Here is a 15,715-nt window from a genome sequence, read left to right on the forward strand (position 1 = left end):
GATTTTCAAGTAACATATTATTTTGAAACAAAGCTTCGTAGGACCGAAGGGCCCAAAGCTAGAAATAAACAACCTTTTAGCGCTTTGATTAGTAACACGTATATTTGTCGAAGTGACATAGATGGAGTTCTTGTCTACCTTAAATTTTTTCATCTTTCAACCATTCTCTTCCCTTTTTCTATTTTTCGTCAAATAATTCAATTATATGTTCTTAGATGAAATGTGGTTAATTTTTATTCTAATTGAAATTATTCGAGTTTTTTTTTTATGAAGAAAAACAAACGTTGGATTGCTTTAAATTCTAACGATTTACATAACATTACGTGGCTCTCATCGTTAATTTTTAAAATAGCATAAAAAAATAATTAATCTTACAATTTATTATACAAACATACACACCCACACACGTATGCAGGTACGGACGTACGTGATTTTTGGAGATAGACGTCTAACCTGTAAATGTCCGTTTTAATGTTTCTATTTTAAAATAGTATTAATAATAAACTTAAAGATAGAAACATTAATTTTATCTTCAATTTAATGGAAAGCTTATTGATATTCCCCATTGTTAACTTTTTTAAGCATTAATAAACATAATAAACATAATAAACATAAGAAAAATGTTATAATTACTTACAAATACAGTACAATTAAATGAACAATGGTCTTTTGGGTAAAGCTAGGTAAATTTAAGAATGAGCAATCAACTATCTATACATGTCTCTTATCATACCAGTGCATAAATATAGAAATGTACTTTTACCTTTAGAAGATACTACAAGCAGTTATGGTAAATATAAATTTAACATTATTTACAATTGATTGCACGTCATATTCTAAATATTTTTCTAGATGCATATGTGGTTCGGAAAAGACCTGGGTACATTCTTGTTTCCAGGATACAATGTTTCCACTACATGTGCTTTTGTATCTACTTGTATAGGTCTAATTAGTCTTGCAATATTATACGAGGCCATGAAAATATCCCAGATTAAATTGGACCAAATTGCGATATTTAAACCAAAACCTATTTCTAGATCTTCAGAGAATTCTTCTTTGTTATCTAAAATGACACCAAGATCCTTTGCTTCTTTCTCTTCTATGAATTGGTATTTGTACAATGATGATAAGTAATTCATGAAATATATTTTACCAATCCAGGAAAAACATAATATAAGAATAACAAAAAAATCAAAATATTATGTAAGAAAACGTAAGCTCATGATTAAAATGATTATTTATTATCAGTACAAGCTGCGGAAAATGGATATTACAAGTACTTCATTGGTCTATTCATACCACGCTTGGTTACATACTTATGATGGCAATTATGACATATAACGTATATATTAGTATTGCCCTTGCTATCGGAGGTTCCTTGGGATACTGGATATTTGGTCCTGCCTTGATAGAATTAAATATGAGTCAATTTCGAAAAAGACAAAAGATCATTAAATGCGACAAGGAATGCTTAGGTAACTTATTAATCGCTCTTGTACCATAATAAATTAAAATCTTTCTACTTATGATATTTATAGATGCTATTCTTAACCAAGAAAGACGCGAGTCTGCTGTCTCTGTTATTGCGGAACAATTAGTATTAGAAGCAACGGCAGAGATTCATACACCTAGAGATGTCTGAAAAGATATGTTTCCTTGACTCGATTGGAATTAATCTCAAATGTAAAATTCAATTGAAAGAACAATTTATACTTTTCACAATTCCCATCATCATTTTTACAGATATGTGTTTGTGGCTACAATCAAGAACAAGAGAAAGTACAATAAAATGAATAAAAAATAAAATCATTGAAAACAAACAAAACAACAATTAATTACTTTTATAATGCCCTACGTTAAACAACCATTAGTTCTGTGTTACTTACAGCCTAATGTATATCATGTAAGAAAGTAGGAAAAGGAAAGGCAAATTAATCGCATACAAACTGTTAGATCAAAAACTGAAGATTGGAATGTGTAGAAACGTAAAAATAATACTTTACAAGATATGCAAATCTAAATTACACCAAAACTAATATCAATTGTCCAGATATCATCACGTGTAGTTTGCTGCTTCTGGAGGTCTTAATTTATATTAATTTCCATTTATCAATTTCCAGTAAAACTACATTCAAGGTGCATTAACATATAATGTTTAAACAAAAATGATATCATTTATATTTTACATAATAATATATTATACTGACGTAACATCGTACCATGCATTATATTATATTGTTTAAATAAACATAAAATAATCGTAAGTATTAATTATTACCTGCATGAAAACAGCGAGAGTGCCAATGTTTACTTTTCGTAATATAAGTAGAAGACTTGATGTTTGACCTTAACTGTCAAAATCGTTTGCGTCTTTGTTTTTTTACATTATTTATATCACATATAGTTAGTTTGAAATTTTTATCTAAGAAAACTTTAAATTGTAATTATTTTATAATCATCGTGCTTTAATAGCTATGCAATGTTTAAGTCATTCATACTATATATACAGGATTAGATATAAACTGTGCATTGTTTAAATTAGTATATAATAATCGTAAGTATTATCAATTTCAGAATAAGAAATTGTTAATGATTTAAAAATTTGGATACGAAGCATTTTACCAGTCACTTGACACTATTATCTTTAGTATATCTATTTAATTATTTGAGTCCTTTGATATATCATTTCTTATGTTTCTATTATTTTGTAAAAGGGTTGAAATTAAATTAATTTACGTTATTGAATGAATATATCTTGTAAAATGATGTGTTTAAAATAAAAGAAAAATTTCTATTTAATATTAACTCCATGCACCCTATGCACCCTATGCATCAATGTAATTAATATACATTTATGTGTGTGTCGCGTGTATGTTGTATATACGAAAAAAATGTAGGTTAACAATACAAGCTTTGCCATCTAGTGAGTCTACTTTGGAAGTACTGTTTGCGCGCTTTATTCGAAAAACTATACTACTATCATTAGCTCCTATTTAGAAAGCGTAACTTTTGCGATGATATTACTGACTGAATCGTGATATTTCATTCTAGAGAGAATATTTACATAATACTTAAATGTTTAATATTGTTTATATTATGCGAAACGAACTCATCAAGACCAGTACGTCAAAACCAGCACATCAAGACCAGCATGAAACAGGATAAATCTCGCAGGTGTCGAATGTTGGAATTTTGGACATTTAGAGTGATAAAAAAATTATAATAGATACAAAATATGTCAGAAGTGAATCCTAAACATATGCTTCATAGTGGCATTTTTCATCCCGTTTTAAGACTATGGCAATCTCCAAACGTAGAAATTACTGCAAATAATCTCATGTATCCTATCTTTGTATCGTAAGTATTCCTACTTAACCTGTTGGTTTTTATAACTAATGAAAATGTTTATTTATATTTAATGTGGTTTTAGTTCTATGTAAGTCTTATAATATTTGTATATATTCCTCTTTTGATATAGTCGATCATATAAGATAATTAAAATATTATCGTTCAATTATAATTTGTTACATAATATTTCTTTCAACAAAAAGATATATACTCTTTATCTAAAGAGATATACTCTTTAGTCATTAAAAGTGTTACTACAAGAAATTATTGATTAGTAATAAATTTATTATAGATAAAAATAAAAGGATTTCAAATTCATTTTGTGTACTATACATTCTTTTGTTTCTTTTTTCTTTTTCTAGCGACAATAAAAATGACAAAGAACCAATTAGTAGTATGCCTGGTGTATATCGTTATGGTATTAATCGATTACACGAGGATTTACAGCCATTAATATCAAAAGGATTGCAATCTATATTATTATTTGGCGTCTCAAAAAATTTAGTAAAAGTAAATACTTTAGATTTCTGTTTATTTATCTCCAACAATCATATCGATATATATTTATTCATGTAGGATCATGTTGGCTTTAATGCCGATAGCAAGGAAAATCCTATAGTTCAGGTGATACCATTGATAAGGCAATGGTTTCCAAATTTAGTAGTAGCATGCGACGTATGTTTGTGTCCTTATACGATTCATGGTCATTGTGGTATTTTAAATGATGATGGGACCATTGATAACGGTGCAAGCATTAAACGTATTTCTGAAATTGCAGTCGCATACGCAAAAGCTGGTTTGATTTTTTCTTTAAATATAACACCATAGAATTTGAATAAATAAATATTTATTTATTATATCTCATCGTTATTATTATTTGTTTTAACACAAAACAACAGGTGCCCAAATAGTTGCTCCATCCGATATGATGGACGGTCGAGTAGGTGCAATAAAAAAGCAATTAGTTGTGGCTGGACTAGCAAATAAAGTTGCTGTATTATCGTACGCAGTTAAATTTGCATCAGGATTTTATGGACCTTTCAGAGATGCATCTCAGTCAGCCCCAAAATTTGGTAATCGTAAATGTTACCAATTACCACCAGGTAGTAATGGATTAGCAGCTAGAGCTGCCGTAAGTTTTATCTTATCGTTTATATTATAGTGTTTTATATCGTTATTTTAACTTAACATTAATAACTTTTTTCTTTTAAAAGGCTAGAGATATCGCAGAAGGAGCGGATATGATTATGGTCAAACCAGGATTACCTTATTTAGATGTAATTAGGCACACAAAAGATGCACACCCAGAGTATCCTATGTTTGTTTATCAAGTCTCAGGAGAATATGCAATGCTATATCATGGCGCACAAAATGGTGCGATTAACTTGGAAAATGTGCTAAATGAAGTTTTACTATCTATGAGACGAGCAGGAGCAGACTGCATCATAACATATTTTACTCCATTAATTTTAGATATGTTAATGCCAAAAAGCAAATATTAATAATTTGAAAATTTTTTTATAACGATGTCAATGATGGTGATTATGAAGTTGATGTATTTTAATCACTTCATTATGCAATTACTGTAAAAAAGAAAATAATTAAACACTATATTGTTAGTAATAAGTAAATGATTGTACAAACAAATATTCTATAGGGTTAATATCTGAAAATAAATTGTAATGATCAGTTGAAATAATAAGAATATTACATCGCATTTTTATTAATACAATTTTGCCTATCTTGAGATATACTTACGTTATATTTAGGTTATGGTAATTTATGGCAATTTTCATTACATGTATTAATATATACCATTATTCTACTTAATTTATAATTCAATTAACGACACGTATTATATTAGAAATACAATAAGAAATATCAAAGTTTAAATAAAGCAATTAATCAGTATATTTAAATTGGAAAATTTCTATGTATGTCACTTGAATCGATGCTCGATTTTTTTATATTTTAAAAATTTTCTTTTGTCAGAATTTAGATTCTCCATTACAGATGATAATGATATATTTTAATTGTTATATTATTACATGAAAATGATTAGATGCAATTCTATAAAGGTTTACCATCGGAATATAAAATGATAAAACACGTCTACGTTTCGTCCGAATTTTCTGGAATTAAAATCCTGTGATGACGTGGGCCTATAAACGTTGGCCAACTCTATAGACGAGAACAAATAGCTTTACTTTATTCTCTTGTATCGTACCAATTGTAACCAATCGGTGTGAGCCACGACGAAATCTCACCGTTAATATCAAGGCGCTGATTTCAGTCTGTAGTCAGTCAGATTCCGAATTGCTTTTGAGAAGTTTGCTTTGCTGAGGGACTACCTGAATTCTACTTTCGGTGAAGAAGAATAATACTTATTATTTAATTGGTATATAATCATTTTTTTAACAATAAGTAATTTTTGTTTATTCTCGTTAAAATGAAATACTTTCCTTTCAACGAAACTATATTTTGATTCGCGTTATTTTAAGACAAAATCTTTCCTTTATTGTGCCACGTATCGCTATTACATTCTGTCTGGAATATATCTATGTACTTATTTAAAGAATAATTCTGATGTACTTTTGCTATTTTTTTTTATATTCGTGTAAATATTAATGTTTCTTACGTTTAAATATTAATGCTAATTACGTTTCTTAACGTACACACACACACACACTCACTCATGTATGTAGGTATGCGTACAATTTTCGTAATTTCAACAAAATTTTCAAAATCTTATCGTATTTTAATTTTATCTGCTCAATGAACATTTCTTCCAATGTCACTTTCTTTTTTAACCAATCAGTGTATTAAAGTACATATTTTTTATCTTTTATATTAAACAAGCAGATGCCAAATACAATTTCAAATTTTGTACACATTTATTTCATATATTAATCAAAGAATATGTTAAATTATTGATTAATTCTTACAATAGTATTTAAATTAACCATTTCTTATTTATCTTATATCTTTTTATGGACAAAAAAAGTGAAGAGATAAAATGTAAAAAATAATCAATTATAATTTTCATTTAATCCCCAGAAAACATCAAGTAAACTCTTAAAAAATGAAAGGAGCAAAAGCTCTACTATTGCTAGGGCTAGTTACAGCCCTTGCACTTGCTAAGGAGGAAAAGAAAGATAAAAAAGAAGATATTGGGACAGTGATAGGGATTGATTTAGGTACCACATACTCTTGGTTAGTACGAATATGAATAATAGATTTTAATTAATCAATAAAAAAAAGCATTGATAAATAATACATCAATAGTACATTTATAAAAAAAAATTGTATAAAATAATAATGAAAGGGTCATTATTAATAATAAATAATATTTTTAGCGTTGGGGTATATAAAAATGGACGCGTTGAAATTATTGCCAATGATCAGGGAAATAGAATTACTCCCTCGTATGTAGCGTTTACTGGTGACGGGGAACGATTGATTGGGGATGCAGCAAAAAATCAATTGACTACAAATCCTGAAAATACAATTTTCGATGCAAAACGTTTAATTGGGCGTGAATGGACGGACACCACGGTGCAGAACGATGTTAAATTTTTCCCATTTAAAGTTATTGAAAAGAATAACAAACCGCATATAGAAGTTCAAACTAATCAGGGAAAAAAAATATTTACACCGGAAGAAATCTCTGCTATGGTTTTGGGTAAAATGAAGGAGACGGCAGAAGCATATTTGGGCAAAAAAGTTACCCATGCTGTTGTAACTGTTCCTGCATATTTTAATGACGCACAAAGACAAGTAGGAATAACAAAATTATTAACAGAACGAATATTATACGAGTACTCTACATAAATTATTTATATTTCTGTAAATTTTCCTTTGTTATATTGCAGGCTACAAAGGATGCAGGTACTATTTCTGGGCTCAATGTAATGAGGATTATTAATGAACCAACGGCTGCTGCTATAGCTTACGGTTTGGATAAGAAAGATGGAGAAAAGAATGTTTTGGTATTTGACTTGGGAGGCGGTACTTTTGACGTTAGTTTGCTCACCATTGACAATGGTGTCTTTGAAGTTGTTGCTACTAACGGTGACACTCACTTGGGGGGTGAAGATTTCGATCAGCGAGTTATGGATCACTTTATCAAATTATATAAGAAGAAAAAGGGTAAGGACATTCGAAAGGATAACAGAGCAGTCCAGAAACTTCGCCGTGAAGTTGAAAAAGCCAAGAGAGTACTCAGCGCGAGTCATCAAGTACGTATGTGGTTTTTATACTACAATTATATTATTATCGTTTCTGTTAATCTTAATAATATTCGTTTTTTATGCTACTAATCTATTGTATAATATGATATATAATATGTATTTATTTTTCTCATTATCTATATTGTATTATTAGGTGAGAATAGAAATCGAATCATTCTTCGAGGGCGAAGATTTCTCAGAAACTTTAACACGTGCTAAATTTGAAGAGCTTAATATGGATCTCTTTCGTAGTACTCTTAAACCTGTACAAAAAGTATTGGAAGATTCTGATATGAGTAAAAAAGATGTACATGAAATTGTTCTTGTCGGAGGATCAACCAGGATTCCAAAAGTACAACAATTAGTAAAAGAATTCTTTGGAGGTAAAGAACCCTCAAGGGGTATTAATCCTGATGAAGCTGTCGCATATGGTGCTGCCGTTCAAGCTGGTGTTCTTTCGGGCGAACAAGATACAGATGCGATCGTACTTTTAGATGTTAATCCGCTTACAATGGGTATTGAGACTGTAGGAGGTGTAATGACCAAGCTCATTCCAAGGTATACTTATTACTGATTTTAGTACGTTAAGTTCGAAGAGATTATTATATATCAAATCGATACGTTATATTAATCTATTATTTTTTCATTTTTTTCAGGAATACTGTCATCCCTACGAAAAAATCACAAATTTTCTCAACTGCGTCGGACAACCAACATACTGTTACGATTCAAGTATACGAAGGCGAACGACCAATGACCAAAGACAACCATCTTCTTGGGAAATTTGATTTAACTGGAATTCCGCCGGCTCCCCGTGGAATACCTCAAATAGAAGTTACATTTGAAATCGATGCCAATGGTATTCTTCAAGTTTCCGCGGAGGACAAGGGCACTGGAAATCGAGAAAAAATAATTATTACCAATGATCAAAATCGATTAACGCCCGATGATATTGAGAGAATGATCAAAGATGCTGAGAAATTTGCGGATGATGATAAGAAATTAAAGGAAAGAGTAGAGGCTCGTAACGAACTCGAATCTTATGCATATTCGTTGAAAAATCAACTAGCCGATAAAGAAAAACTTGGTTCTAAAGTCACCGATTCGGACAAAGCGAAGATGGAAGAAGCGATCGACGAAAAGATCAAATGGTTAGAAGATAATCAGGACACGGATCCGGAAGAATATAAGAAACAAAAGAAGGAATTATCGGACATAGTACAACCAATTATAGCTAAATTGTATCAAGGTGCTGGTGGTGTTGGTGTACCGCCAACTACAGGTGAAGATGATGATGATTTAAAAGACGAACTATAACCGTTCAAGAGTCGGCGAAGCGTCTTCGTTCTTATTTAGACTGAAATAATCCACTTTCTATATGAGGAATACATCAAGGACCTACTAATATGTGTCAGATGATAATGTCTTCATGATGGATGAATATCGGAGACAAGTTGAAGAGTTTCAAAGTCTTACACACTACACCATACACACACAGTGATCTATCATAAATCGATATATTAATTGACTCTCTATCATACATATTTCTTACAAGGAGCAATAATGCTTCTCCATCTTCTCTAATCAAGGAAGAAAGAAAGACAAAGGAAAAAAGTAATTGATACAACTAATGGAGAACTTACTTAAAAAGTTCTTAGATAAGACTCCACGTATTGTTAATTTATTTTAATTGTTTTATATGTTTGTTCTTAAGTGTAATCTATAAGCCAATTGTATAACTGATGTGTTTCGAATATGCAACAGTATGTATGTGAGTATGATTGAGTTTAAAGATGTTTACAATTTGTAATTATATATCCAAGAGAGCGAGAGAGAGAGAGAGAGAGAGAGAGCGAGCGAGCGAGAGAGAGAGAGAGAGAGGAGGAAAAGAAGGAAAAAGAAAAAGCAACCAGAATTATAGTACTGTGTACAATACAGGTAATGTGCAGGTGTGAGAGCGCGTCATGTATTAATACCATATATGTACTAAACTACATAAATAAATACATTTTTTCAATAAAACTTAAACTTTGCTCGACGCGTAAAAACAACCGACGAGGAAAATAATTACTTTCATCATTTTCGACAATTTATTTATCCCTAAATAAGAGAGAATGCATGGACAAGGAATTGATTTTTTATAATTTTTTTACTTTTTCATCTATCTATTTATCTTCCAAAATACAAAGCTAACGAATGAGTAACTGCAATACACGGGGCCTAGTCTTGCTGTGTAGTCTTTTTTTTTGTTTTTTCTGTTACATAAGCAAATGTAGAAAAATAATATTAGTAGTACTTATTTCATTTTTTTAAACATTTTTTTTCTTCAATATTGACTCAATATTGATTTGATTTATAGATACCCTAAAGTGTAATCTAAATGATAAATACTCATTAATTATAGAGTATGAAATTAATATATGATATTGCTGCTGAGATAACACAAGATATAATATTAATTATTAACATAAGATAGTTTCATAAAATTATTTTTTTAGATTTCAATTTTTACTATTTATATATGTCATCTACATTTTATTACAACGCAAAACACTGTCAATCTATAAATGGAAATGAAAATTTTCTTATATACGGTAAGGCCAAAAAGTAGGCATTTTTTATATGTTACGAAGAATGAATTCAAAGTTCACAAGATTGATGTCAAAGAATGATAAAGAAGAGATACTATTTTATCATGCATTTTTAGGTATTATGACACATATTATGTATCAAATAATACGTGCATATATATATACGTATACAGTACAACTTCGTAGTTCCCATTGTATTGCTTCAAGCATTGTATACACATTATAAATTGTAAACGAGTATGATTTTTTACTAAAAGTAGTTTTAAAATAGTAACATAATTGTAACTCTCATAATTGTAATTTTTCACTCTTTTATCCCCAAGGAATATAGTGTTACTTATATCAATTACTTGTAAGAAACTCAGTATTAATAAGAATTAAACAAACATTTTGTGATTTTATTATTTATAGAAATTATTTGCTCTTTTTCTATCTTTCATTCTTTTCCGAACTAGTATGAACACATTTAACACGCATTGGTTTATTTTTAATAAGCTTATTTTGCCTTAATAAAAACAACTGTATGAAACTGTATGTACGATTTTCTACTTTTCCAATATCTACCTTTAGGTAACGGTATATATATTTCTTTTCATACTTTGGATAAATGATAACATTTAACGTATAATGACGTTTAAATATTGTTACGAATTAAATGTAATATCCATAAAATATCGTTACATCAGAACTCTTTTCGATCTTTATGTAGTTGTATAAGTATTATTACTCTTATAAATTTTGCGGGAAAAATAAAGGTTTCATTTACTTCTTTCATATTAAAATAGAATCATTAAGACAAATTAACCATTTGATTCGCGAATTACCAAAAAGGGCCACAAGTATCACACGTGAATATTAAGCACTTAATTTAAATTTCTTTCAAACCTGAGAATACATTCACGTTGTACTTTTTAACATTATCTTCAATGTGTTTTTTCTTTATATTTGGTAATTCAAGGATCAAGAAAGAGCTAACAATACCATTGTATTCTATTCTATATTATAAACAAAATTGTGTATTATCATTTCTATAGATATTATTAATCAACAAATTAATGGACACAGTACGCCTCTGGCAATTTGCTTATCCATTTCTCTAGTTTGAACATGTTTTGTGTATCACAGTATTATAACAGTAATGTATGTAATATTTTTTATTTAAGTTGTAATTACTTTGGATATGGCAAATATGAAATATAACTGTTAAATTATACTAATATAACTATAAATTCTTTGGAGCTAAATGCATATCACAGTGGGAGAATTTTCGATGCTCTATTTCTTTTTAATGCTTATTCGAATATTCAGAAGCGTACCAGTCGTCATCAAATATATCATCTTACAGATAATCATTTTAAATCTACGTATCTTATTAAAGATATTACAAAAAGCTTTACCGCCAACCAGTGGAAATAAGCAAGCAATAAAATGAAAGTAAATATATTGTTTCTTACTTTTTGTTTTATATATAAAACAAAAAGTAAAACAATTTATATATAAAAATGCACCATAGATTATTTTAGATACTAGCATTGTATCTAATATCCAGTCTTATTCTAGTTTTCTTATTGAATTAACTTTTTCTTGGTATTTTTTCTTGTTTTTATAATGTGTAAAAAACTATGAGAAAAATAAAACTTTAAGCATGTGAATTGTAATTGCATAATTTAATTATTTTTCTAAGTACTCATTTTTTGAATAAGCAAATCGATAATTGAATTGCATTTTTTTGTCGATTTTAACAAAAAACGTATTGGATTCTGTGCTTTATGTTCTGTATACCTTAAAATCATTCTATAATAAGATTATCTTAGCTACTAAAGGCATGCAGTAAATATCGTCATTGATTTAACATTAATATATTAATGAGACAATAGAAAATTCTTTTACTCTGTTATGTTTTTCTTTTTCTTTTTTCTATTTCAGGAAAAAAACAGAATATAGAAAAGTTAATATAATGTAATTAATGTTAAATACCATATCCCGTCACAGAATTTTTTAGTACTTATAAGTCCAGGCATTGATCAATTAAATTAAAATAAAAGCTTTTAGATTCATTTTGTATAGTATTGCATCAAGCATACTGTTTTAATTTGAAATTTTTTCTATTTGTAAATGACTTTCTTGATTTCTTAATAAGATTTTAACATTATTGTTTCATAATTATCAGCAAATTTTTCTCCATCTCAAAAGGCACTCTCATGTAGTGAATTATAAAAAAGTTGCGACATATAAGATTATTATGAAAAATCATGTAGAAATGAGAAATGAATTTTTGTAGAGATTTACCTTTATAAGAATTGCCGCATTATAGTATTTCATAATATTTAAAACGCACAATTTTTTCTTCACGAGAATGGAGTTAAATCATGTGTGTACATCATAGTATACAAATAATTCATCTTCTTTAAAAGAGTGACGTTGCAAAAGCTTGTATAACCATTGGTACGGTTGCATCAAAACCATAAATTGTTAAAATGTTTCTGTTGTATATATCCTCTTTGTATGCTTTCGAAGAACAGACAACGCAATTTATTAATCTACAAAAAAATATTTCATATCAAGCCTTATTGAATGAGACAAAACACAAGCGTACAAGTGGATAATTAAAAATCAAATTCTTACTTTGTATGTGGAAGGTTCATTTGTTTTCTATAGTCTTCAAAGACCTCTTCACATTCGTTGTAGTCTATTATATCGTCTATGACATTAATAAATACATCATACTGATAACCTTTTTGAGAAGCCCATATAATTGGGCTACTTAAACGAATAATGTTATTTGGCATAGGTTGGTATACACTTATTAGTGAAGAAAAATAGAGTGACTGATCCAAATTGATAATATGAACGTCGATAACATCAAATGCAGCAGCAGTGATATCCTTTTCGCATCGAGAAAGTGTATATGCTATTAAAAAACCAGCTTCTGCTGCATTCACATTTCCACTACGCCATGTAGGACACTTCCACATTATTTTGTTAGCATTAATCGTTATCATGTAACGCAAGCCAGTCGATTTGAGATTCTGCAAATGTAAACTCATAGTAAAGAGTAATTAATGGCGCGTCATAAATATATGTAAATATATGTAAATATATATACACATACACACATATCAATATTATGAAACTTACCAAAACTGAAAGTTCGAAAGCTTTGTTTAGTGCGTTTATAATCTTAGAGTTTGGTTTCGGCGGAGGAGGAAATGGTTTCTTTGCTTGTTCTTTCATTTTTCGTTTCTCGTATGACAATGGCCTTTGAAAGATACATTACTCGTTAATAACTTGATATGCTGATCAAAGTGATGGCTAGAACCATCACTGTCAACCCTAGTGTAAACCTACATATTGTTTTAGTATCAATCTACATATAAAATAATGGTATTATAAATTGTATGATATAGAAATGATGCTATACATCTGTATAACTTACTTTCCAGAATTTTCATAATTTTTTAAAATAATATAGACAAATATTGGATGTACATTGCTGCTAGCTAATCTTTCCTTATTAGTAATTTCGTCTATAATTTTTTCAACAGCTGGAGCATCTGTTTTCAATAATCCCAAATTGTGTATCCTTTGCAGATTACTCAAAAGTGTATGTAAATCCATTGACGGTATCAATGAATTCCAAATCTAGAAAAATAATAAAAGTTAAAAAGAGAAAATATTTATTTAAATAAATTTATATAGGAATTTTTACATGATACCTCTGTAGATTTTAACATATGACCAGGAACATGATCTAATGTTAATTCATACTTTTCTAAAAGACCAGCTGCCTGAACTTTGTCGTTACAATGTTTGAAATCTTCAATTTTTTCTATGTAATCAATCAATTCTTGTACATCCAAGTTATCGCCAAATGATTTTTTAGTTTTTTCCAAACCATGCATTATATATTTAAGTATCACTTCTTTTTCTATTTTAAACAATACATGTAATGCTTAATATATATATATCACTATTGCTAATAACGTCGTTATTTATTTCCCGATCGCTGCTCAATTGCTTGCTTAATACCTGGTGTATCAGGATGCGGATGTGAAAGTTTCACTATATCCTTGTGCTTCCAGCCATATCTGCCTTTACATCGTGTTACACATTTTGCCAATTCTAATGGTTCCTTGGAAAGGTACCAATTATTAACAGCTTTACGCAATCCATGACCCCACCCATGGCTTGGCTTATAAGGGTGGGGCATTGTAATTTTACGTTTACTTAGTTCAGATGCAAATTTTATAAATAGGATAAAATGTTCTGGCAATGAACAAATTTTTCCTACAATTGCATAAGCGGCATGACGTAAACTTTCACTGTAAACTTGTTTGCTACACACTGCTAATGCGAATATTAATGTTTCAGAATGTGGAACAAGATTACTTTCAAATGCCTATAAAATAACAAAATAGAATCATTCTCATAAATAATATAGTTAATTTTATTATATCTTGAAAAGGCATTACCTTTAGAATAATTTCAATGGGCAATAGTTGCTTATTTTCATCTGCAGCTAATTTTTCTATACATCCGACATTTACTGCTAAAAAATAATTATGGGCAAACAAATTTCCTGGATGATAGAGAGCAAATTCTTTTCCAACATATAAAAATGCAGACATTTGTTCTTCGGACGAATGAAAACTAAACTCCATTTCTTTAAACTCTTTGTTTGGCTTAAAATCTTTAATTGCATCCATTTTTCAACGTACTGGAATAAAAATAAATAAATTTGATAGATTGCAACTTTATAACATAATGTATAATATGTAAATGTCTGAGAAAATATCCTGTATCTGGTTTATTATGAATGAAAAATATTTTCTTTTCAACGACGTTAGATCTGTCAATATGACCCAATATCCCATAAAATCTATTTATGGGATTTTAATAACAAAGGAAAATTTTAATGACATAATCCTAAAAAAATTATTTGCATAGACATGGTACGCACTTGGGCAGCAACTATATCACCATGATTAAATATTCACATATTCTTACCTATAATAGGAATACACAGAGAATAACGCTGCCATTACGGAAATAGATGTAGTCGCGACGTGGAAATTATATTCTTTAAACATATATTGCGGTCGGTAATAATCAAAGTAGTACCTAGTGTTCCAATCGCAATTACAAAAGATGATAACTATTAATAAATATTTAATTATAAACAACATTACCTTACACCTACGAAGAAAACGAAGTTTACACCCAACGAACGTACGAACGAACTAACCGTAAACGATGATATAGGTAGATGTGCATACTGCCAATTATATCGGCAGCAAAAATAGCCAATAGACAATAATCTCTTGCAATAGAGAAATACGCATACCAACCAATCGGAGTTGAGTTTTAAGTATATACAGTACAATAATGTTTACAAATTCTTATTGCAAAAAAGTATCGTAATACTTGAATTATTTTGTAAACAAATAAATATATTCCGAAAGTAGAAAATTCTAAAATGTTCTATCAATTAATTAGCATTATGTATCTACATACCATAAATGTTAATGGTACTCTCTAAGTAAATAG

General features: G+C 29.2%; 4 protein-coding genes across 7 annotated transcripts; 3 read left to right on the forward strand and 1 right to left on the reverse strand.

Annotated features, from left to right (window-relative positions):
* Window positions 1-166: 166 nt before the first annotated feature.
* Window positions 167-2,478, forward strand: LOC118450849 (protein SLC31A2). 2 transcript variants are annotated; one of them, XM_035886845.2, is made up of 4 exons: window positions 167-790; window positions 899-1,109; window positions 1,249-1,475; window positions 1,539-2,478. In XM_035886845.2, the coding sequence occupies exons 1-4, from the start codon at window positions 718-720 to the stop codon at window positions 1,640-1,642; spliced, it is 615 nt and encodes a 204-aa protein (XP_035742738.1). In that variant the 5' UTR covers window positions 167-717; the 3' UTR covers window positions 1,643-2,478. The 2 variants fall into 2 exon arrangements, with proteins under 2 accessions (XP_035742738.1, XP_035742740.1); XM_035886847.2 differs by having other exon boundaries at window positions 177-790; window positions 853-1,109; window positions 1,539-2,462.
* Window positions 2,479-2,993: 515 nt separating this feature from the next.
* On the forward strand, window positions 2,994-5,020 carry Pbgs (Porphobilinogen synthase). Of its 2 annotated transcripts, none has more exons than XM_085662832.1 (5): window positions 2,994-3,357; window positions 3,711-3,858; window positions 3,925-4,144; window positions 4,248-4,480; window positions 4,563-5,019. In XM_085662832.1, the coding sequence occupies exons 1-5, from the start codon at window positions 3,236-3,238 to the stop codon at window positions 4,848-4,850; spliced, it is 1,011 nt and encodes a 336-aa protein (XP_085518958.1). In that variant the 5' UTR covers window positions 2,994-3,235; the 3' UTR covers window positions 4,851-5,019. The 2 variants fall into 2 exon arrangements, with proteins under 2 accessions (XP_085518958.1, XP_085518959.1); XM_085662833.1 differs by having other exon boundaries at window positions 3,349-3,436; window positions 4,563-5,020.
* A 601-nt stretch (window positions 5,021-5,621) lies between these two features.
* Window positions 5,622-9,628, forward strand: Hsc70-3 (heat shock protein 70 cognate 3). Its single transcript, XM_035886811.2, has 6 exons — window positions 5,622-5,746; window positions 6,406-6,561; window positions 6,705-7,125; window positions 7,221-7,586; window positions 7,732-8,135; window positions 8,234-9,628. The coding sequence occupies exons 2-6, from the start codon at window positions 6,431-6,433 to the stop codon at window positions 8,892-8,894; spliced, it is 1,983 nt and encodes a 660-aa protein (XP_035742704.1). The 5' UTR covers window positions 5,622-5,746; window positions 6,406-6,430; the 3' UTR covers window positions 8,895-9,628.
* A 153-nt stretch (window positions 9,629-9,781) lies between these two features.
* LOC118450836 (RNA-binding protein Ro60) lies at window positions 9,782-15,452 on the reverse strand. 2 transcript variants are annotated; one of them, XM_035886815.2, is made up of 9 exons: window positions 15,358-15,424; window positions 15,176-15,289; window positions 14,641-14,885; window positions 14,198-14,567; window positions 13,885-14,096; window positions 13,605-13,810; window positions 13,307-13,427; window positions 12,794-13,197; window positions 9,782-12,708 (listed from the first exon to the last, which is right to left on the reverse strand). In XM_035886815.2, exons 3-9 carry the CDS (start codon window positions 14,872-14,874, stop codon window positions 12,576-12,578), a joined length of 1,680 nt encoding a protein of 559 aa, XP_035742708.1. In that variant the 5' UTR covers window positions 14,875-14,885; window positions 15,176-15,289; window positions 15,358-15,424; the 3' UTR covers window positions 9,782-12,575. The 2 variants fall into 2 exon arrangements, with proteins under 2 accessions (XP_035742708.1, XP_035742707.1); XM_035886814.2 differs by lacking the exon at window positions 15,176-15,289 and having other exon boundaries at window positions 15,358-15,452.
* Window positions 15,453-15,715: the final 263 nt, after the last annotated feature.

The sequence above is a fragment of the Vespa mandarinia genome, chromosome 19, assembly GCF_050613455.1.
Source record: "Vespa mandarinia isolate Hongniang chromosome 19, ASM5061345v1, whole genome shotgun sequence".
In the NCBI taxonomy this organism is placed as follows: Eukaryota; Metazoa; Arthropoda; class Insecta; order Hymenoptera; family Vespidae; genus Vespa; species Vespa mandarinia.

Coding starts and splice junctions, on each gene's coding strand:
- LOC118450849 (XM_035886845.2), top strand. CDS start 718: ATGTCTCTTATCATACCAGTGCATAAATATAGAAATGTACTTTTACCT. Junction 1,110..1,248: donor TCTTTCTCTTCTATGAATTG/GTATTTGTACAA, acceptor ATTTATTATCAG/TACAAGCTGCGGAAAATGGA. Junction 1,476..1,538: donor ATGCGACAAGGAATGCTTAG/GTAACTTATTAA, acceptor TGATATTTATAG/ATGCTATTCTTAACCAAGAA.
- Pbgs (XM_085662832.1), top strand. CDS start 3,236: ATGTCAGAAGTGAATCCTAAACATATGCTTCATAGTGGCATTTTTCAT. Junction 3,358..3,710: donor ATGTATCCTATCTTTGTATC/GTAAGTATTCCT, acceptor TTCTTTTTCTAG/CGACAATAAAAATGACAAAG. Junction 4,145..4,247: donor AGTCGCATACGCAAAAGCTG/GTTTGATTTTTT, acceptor ACAAAACAACAG/GTGCCCAAATAGTTGCTCCA.
- Hsc70-3 (XM_035886811.2), top strand. CDS start 6,431: ATGAAAGGAGCAAAAGCTCTACTATTGCTAGGGCTAGTTACAGCCCTT. Junction 6,562..6,704: donor TTAGGTACCACATACTCTTG/GTTAGTACGAAT, acceptor TAATATTTTTAG/CGTTGGGGTATATAAAAATG. Junction 7,587..7,731: donor TACTCAGCGCGAGTCATCAA/GTACGTATGTGG, acceptor TTGTATTATTAG/GTGAGAATAGAAATCGAATC.
- LOC118450836 (XM_035886814.2), bottom strand. CDS start 14,874: ATGGATGCAATTAAAGATTTTAAGCCAAACAAAGAGTTTAAAGAAATG. Junction 14,097..14,197: donor TCCGCATCCTGATACACCAG/GTATTAAGCAAG, acceptor TGTTTAAAATAG/AAAAAGAAGTGATACTTAAA. Junction 12,709..12,793: donor ATGAACCTTCCACATACAAA/GTAAGAATTTGA, acceptor ATTTTTTTGTAG/ATTAATAAATTGCGTTGTCT.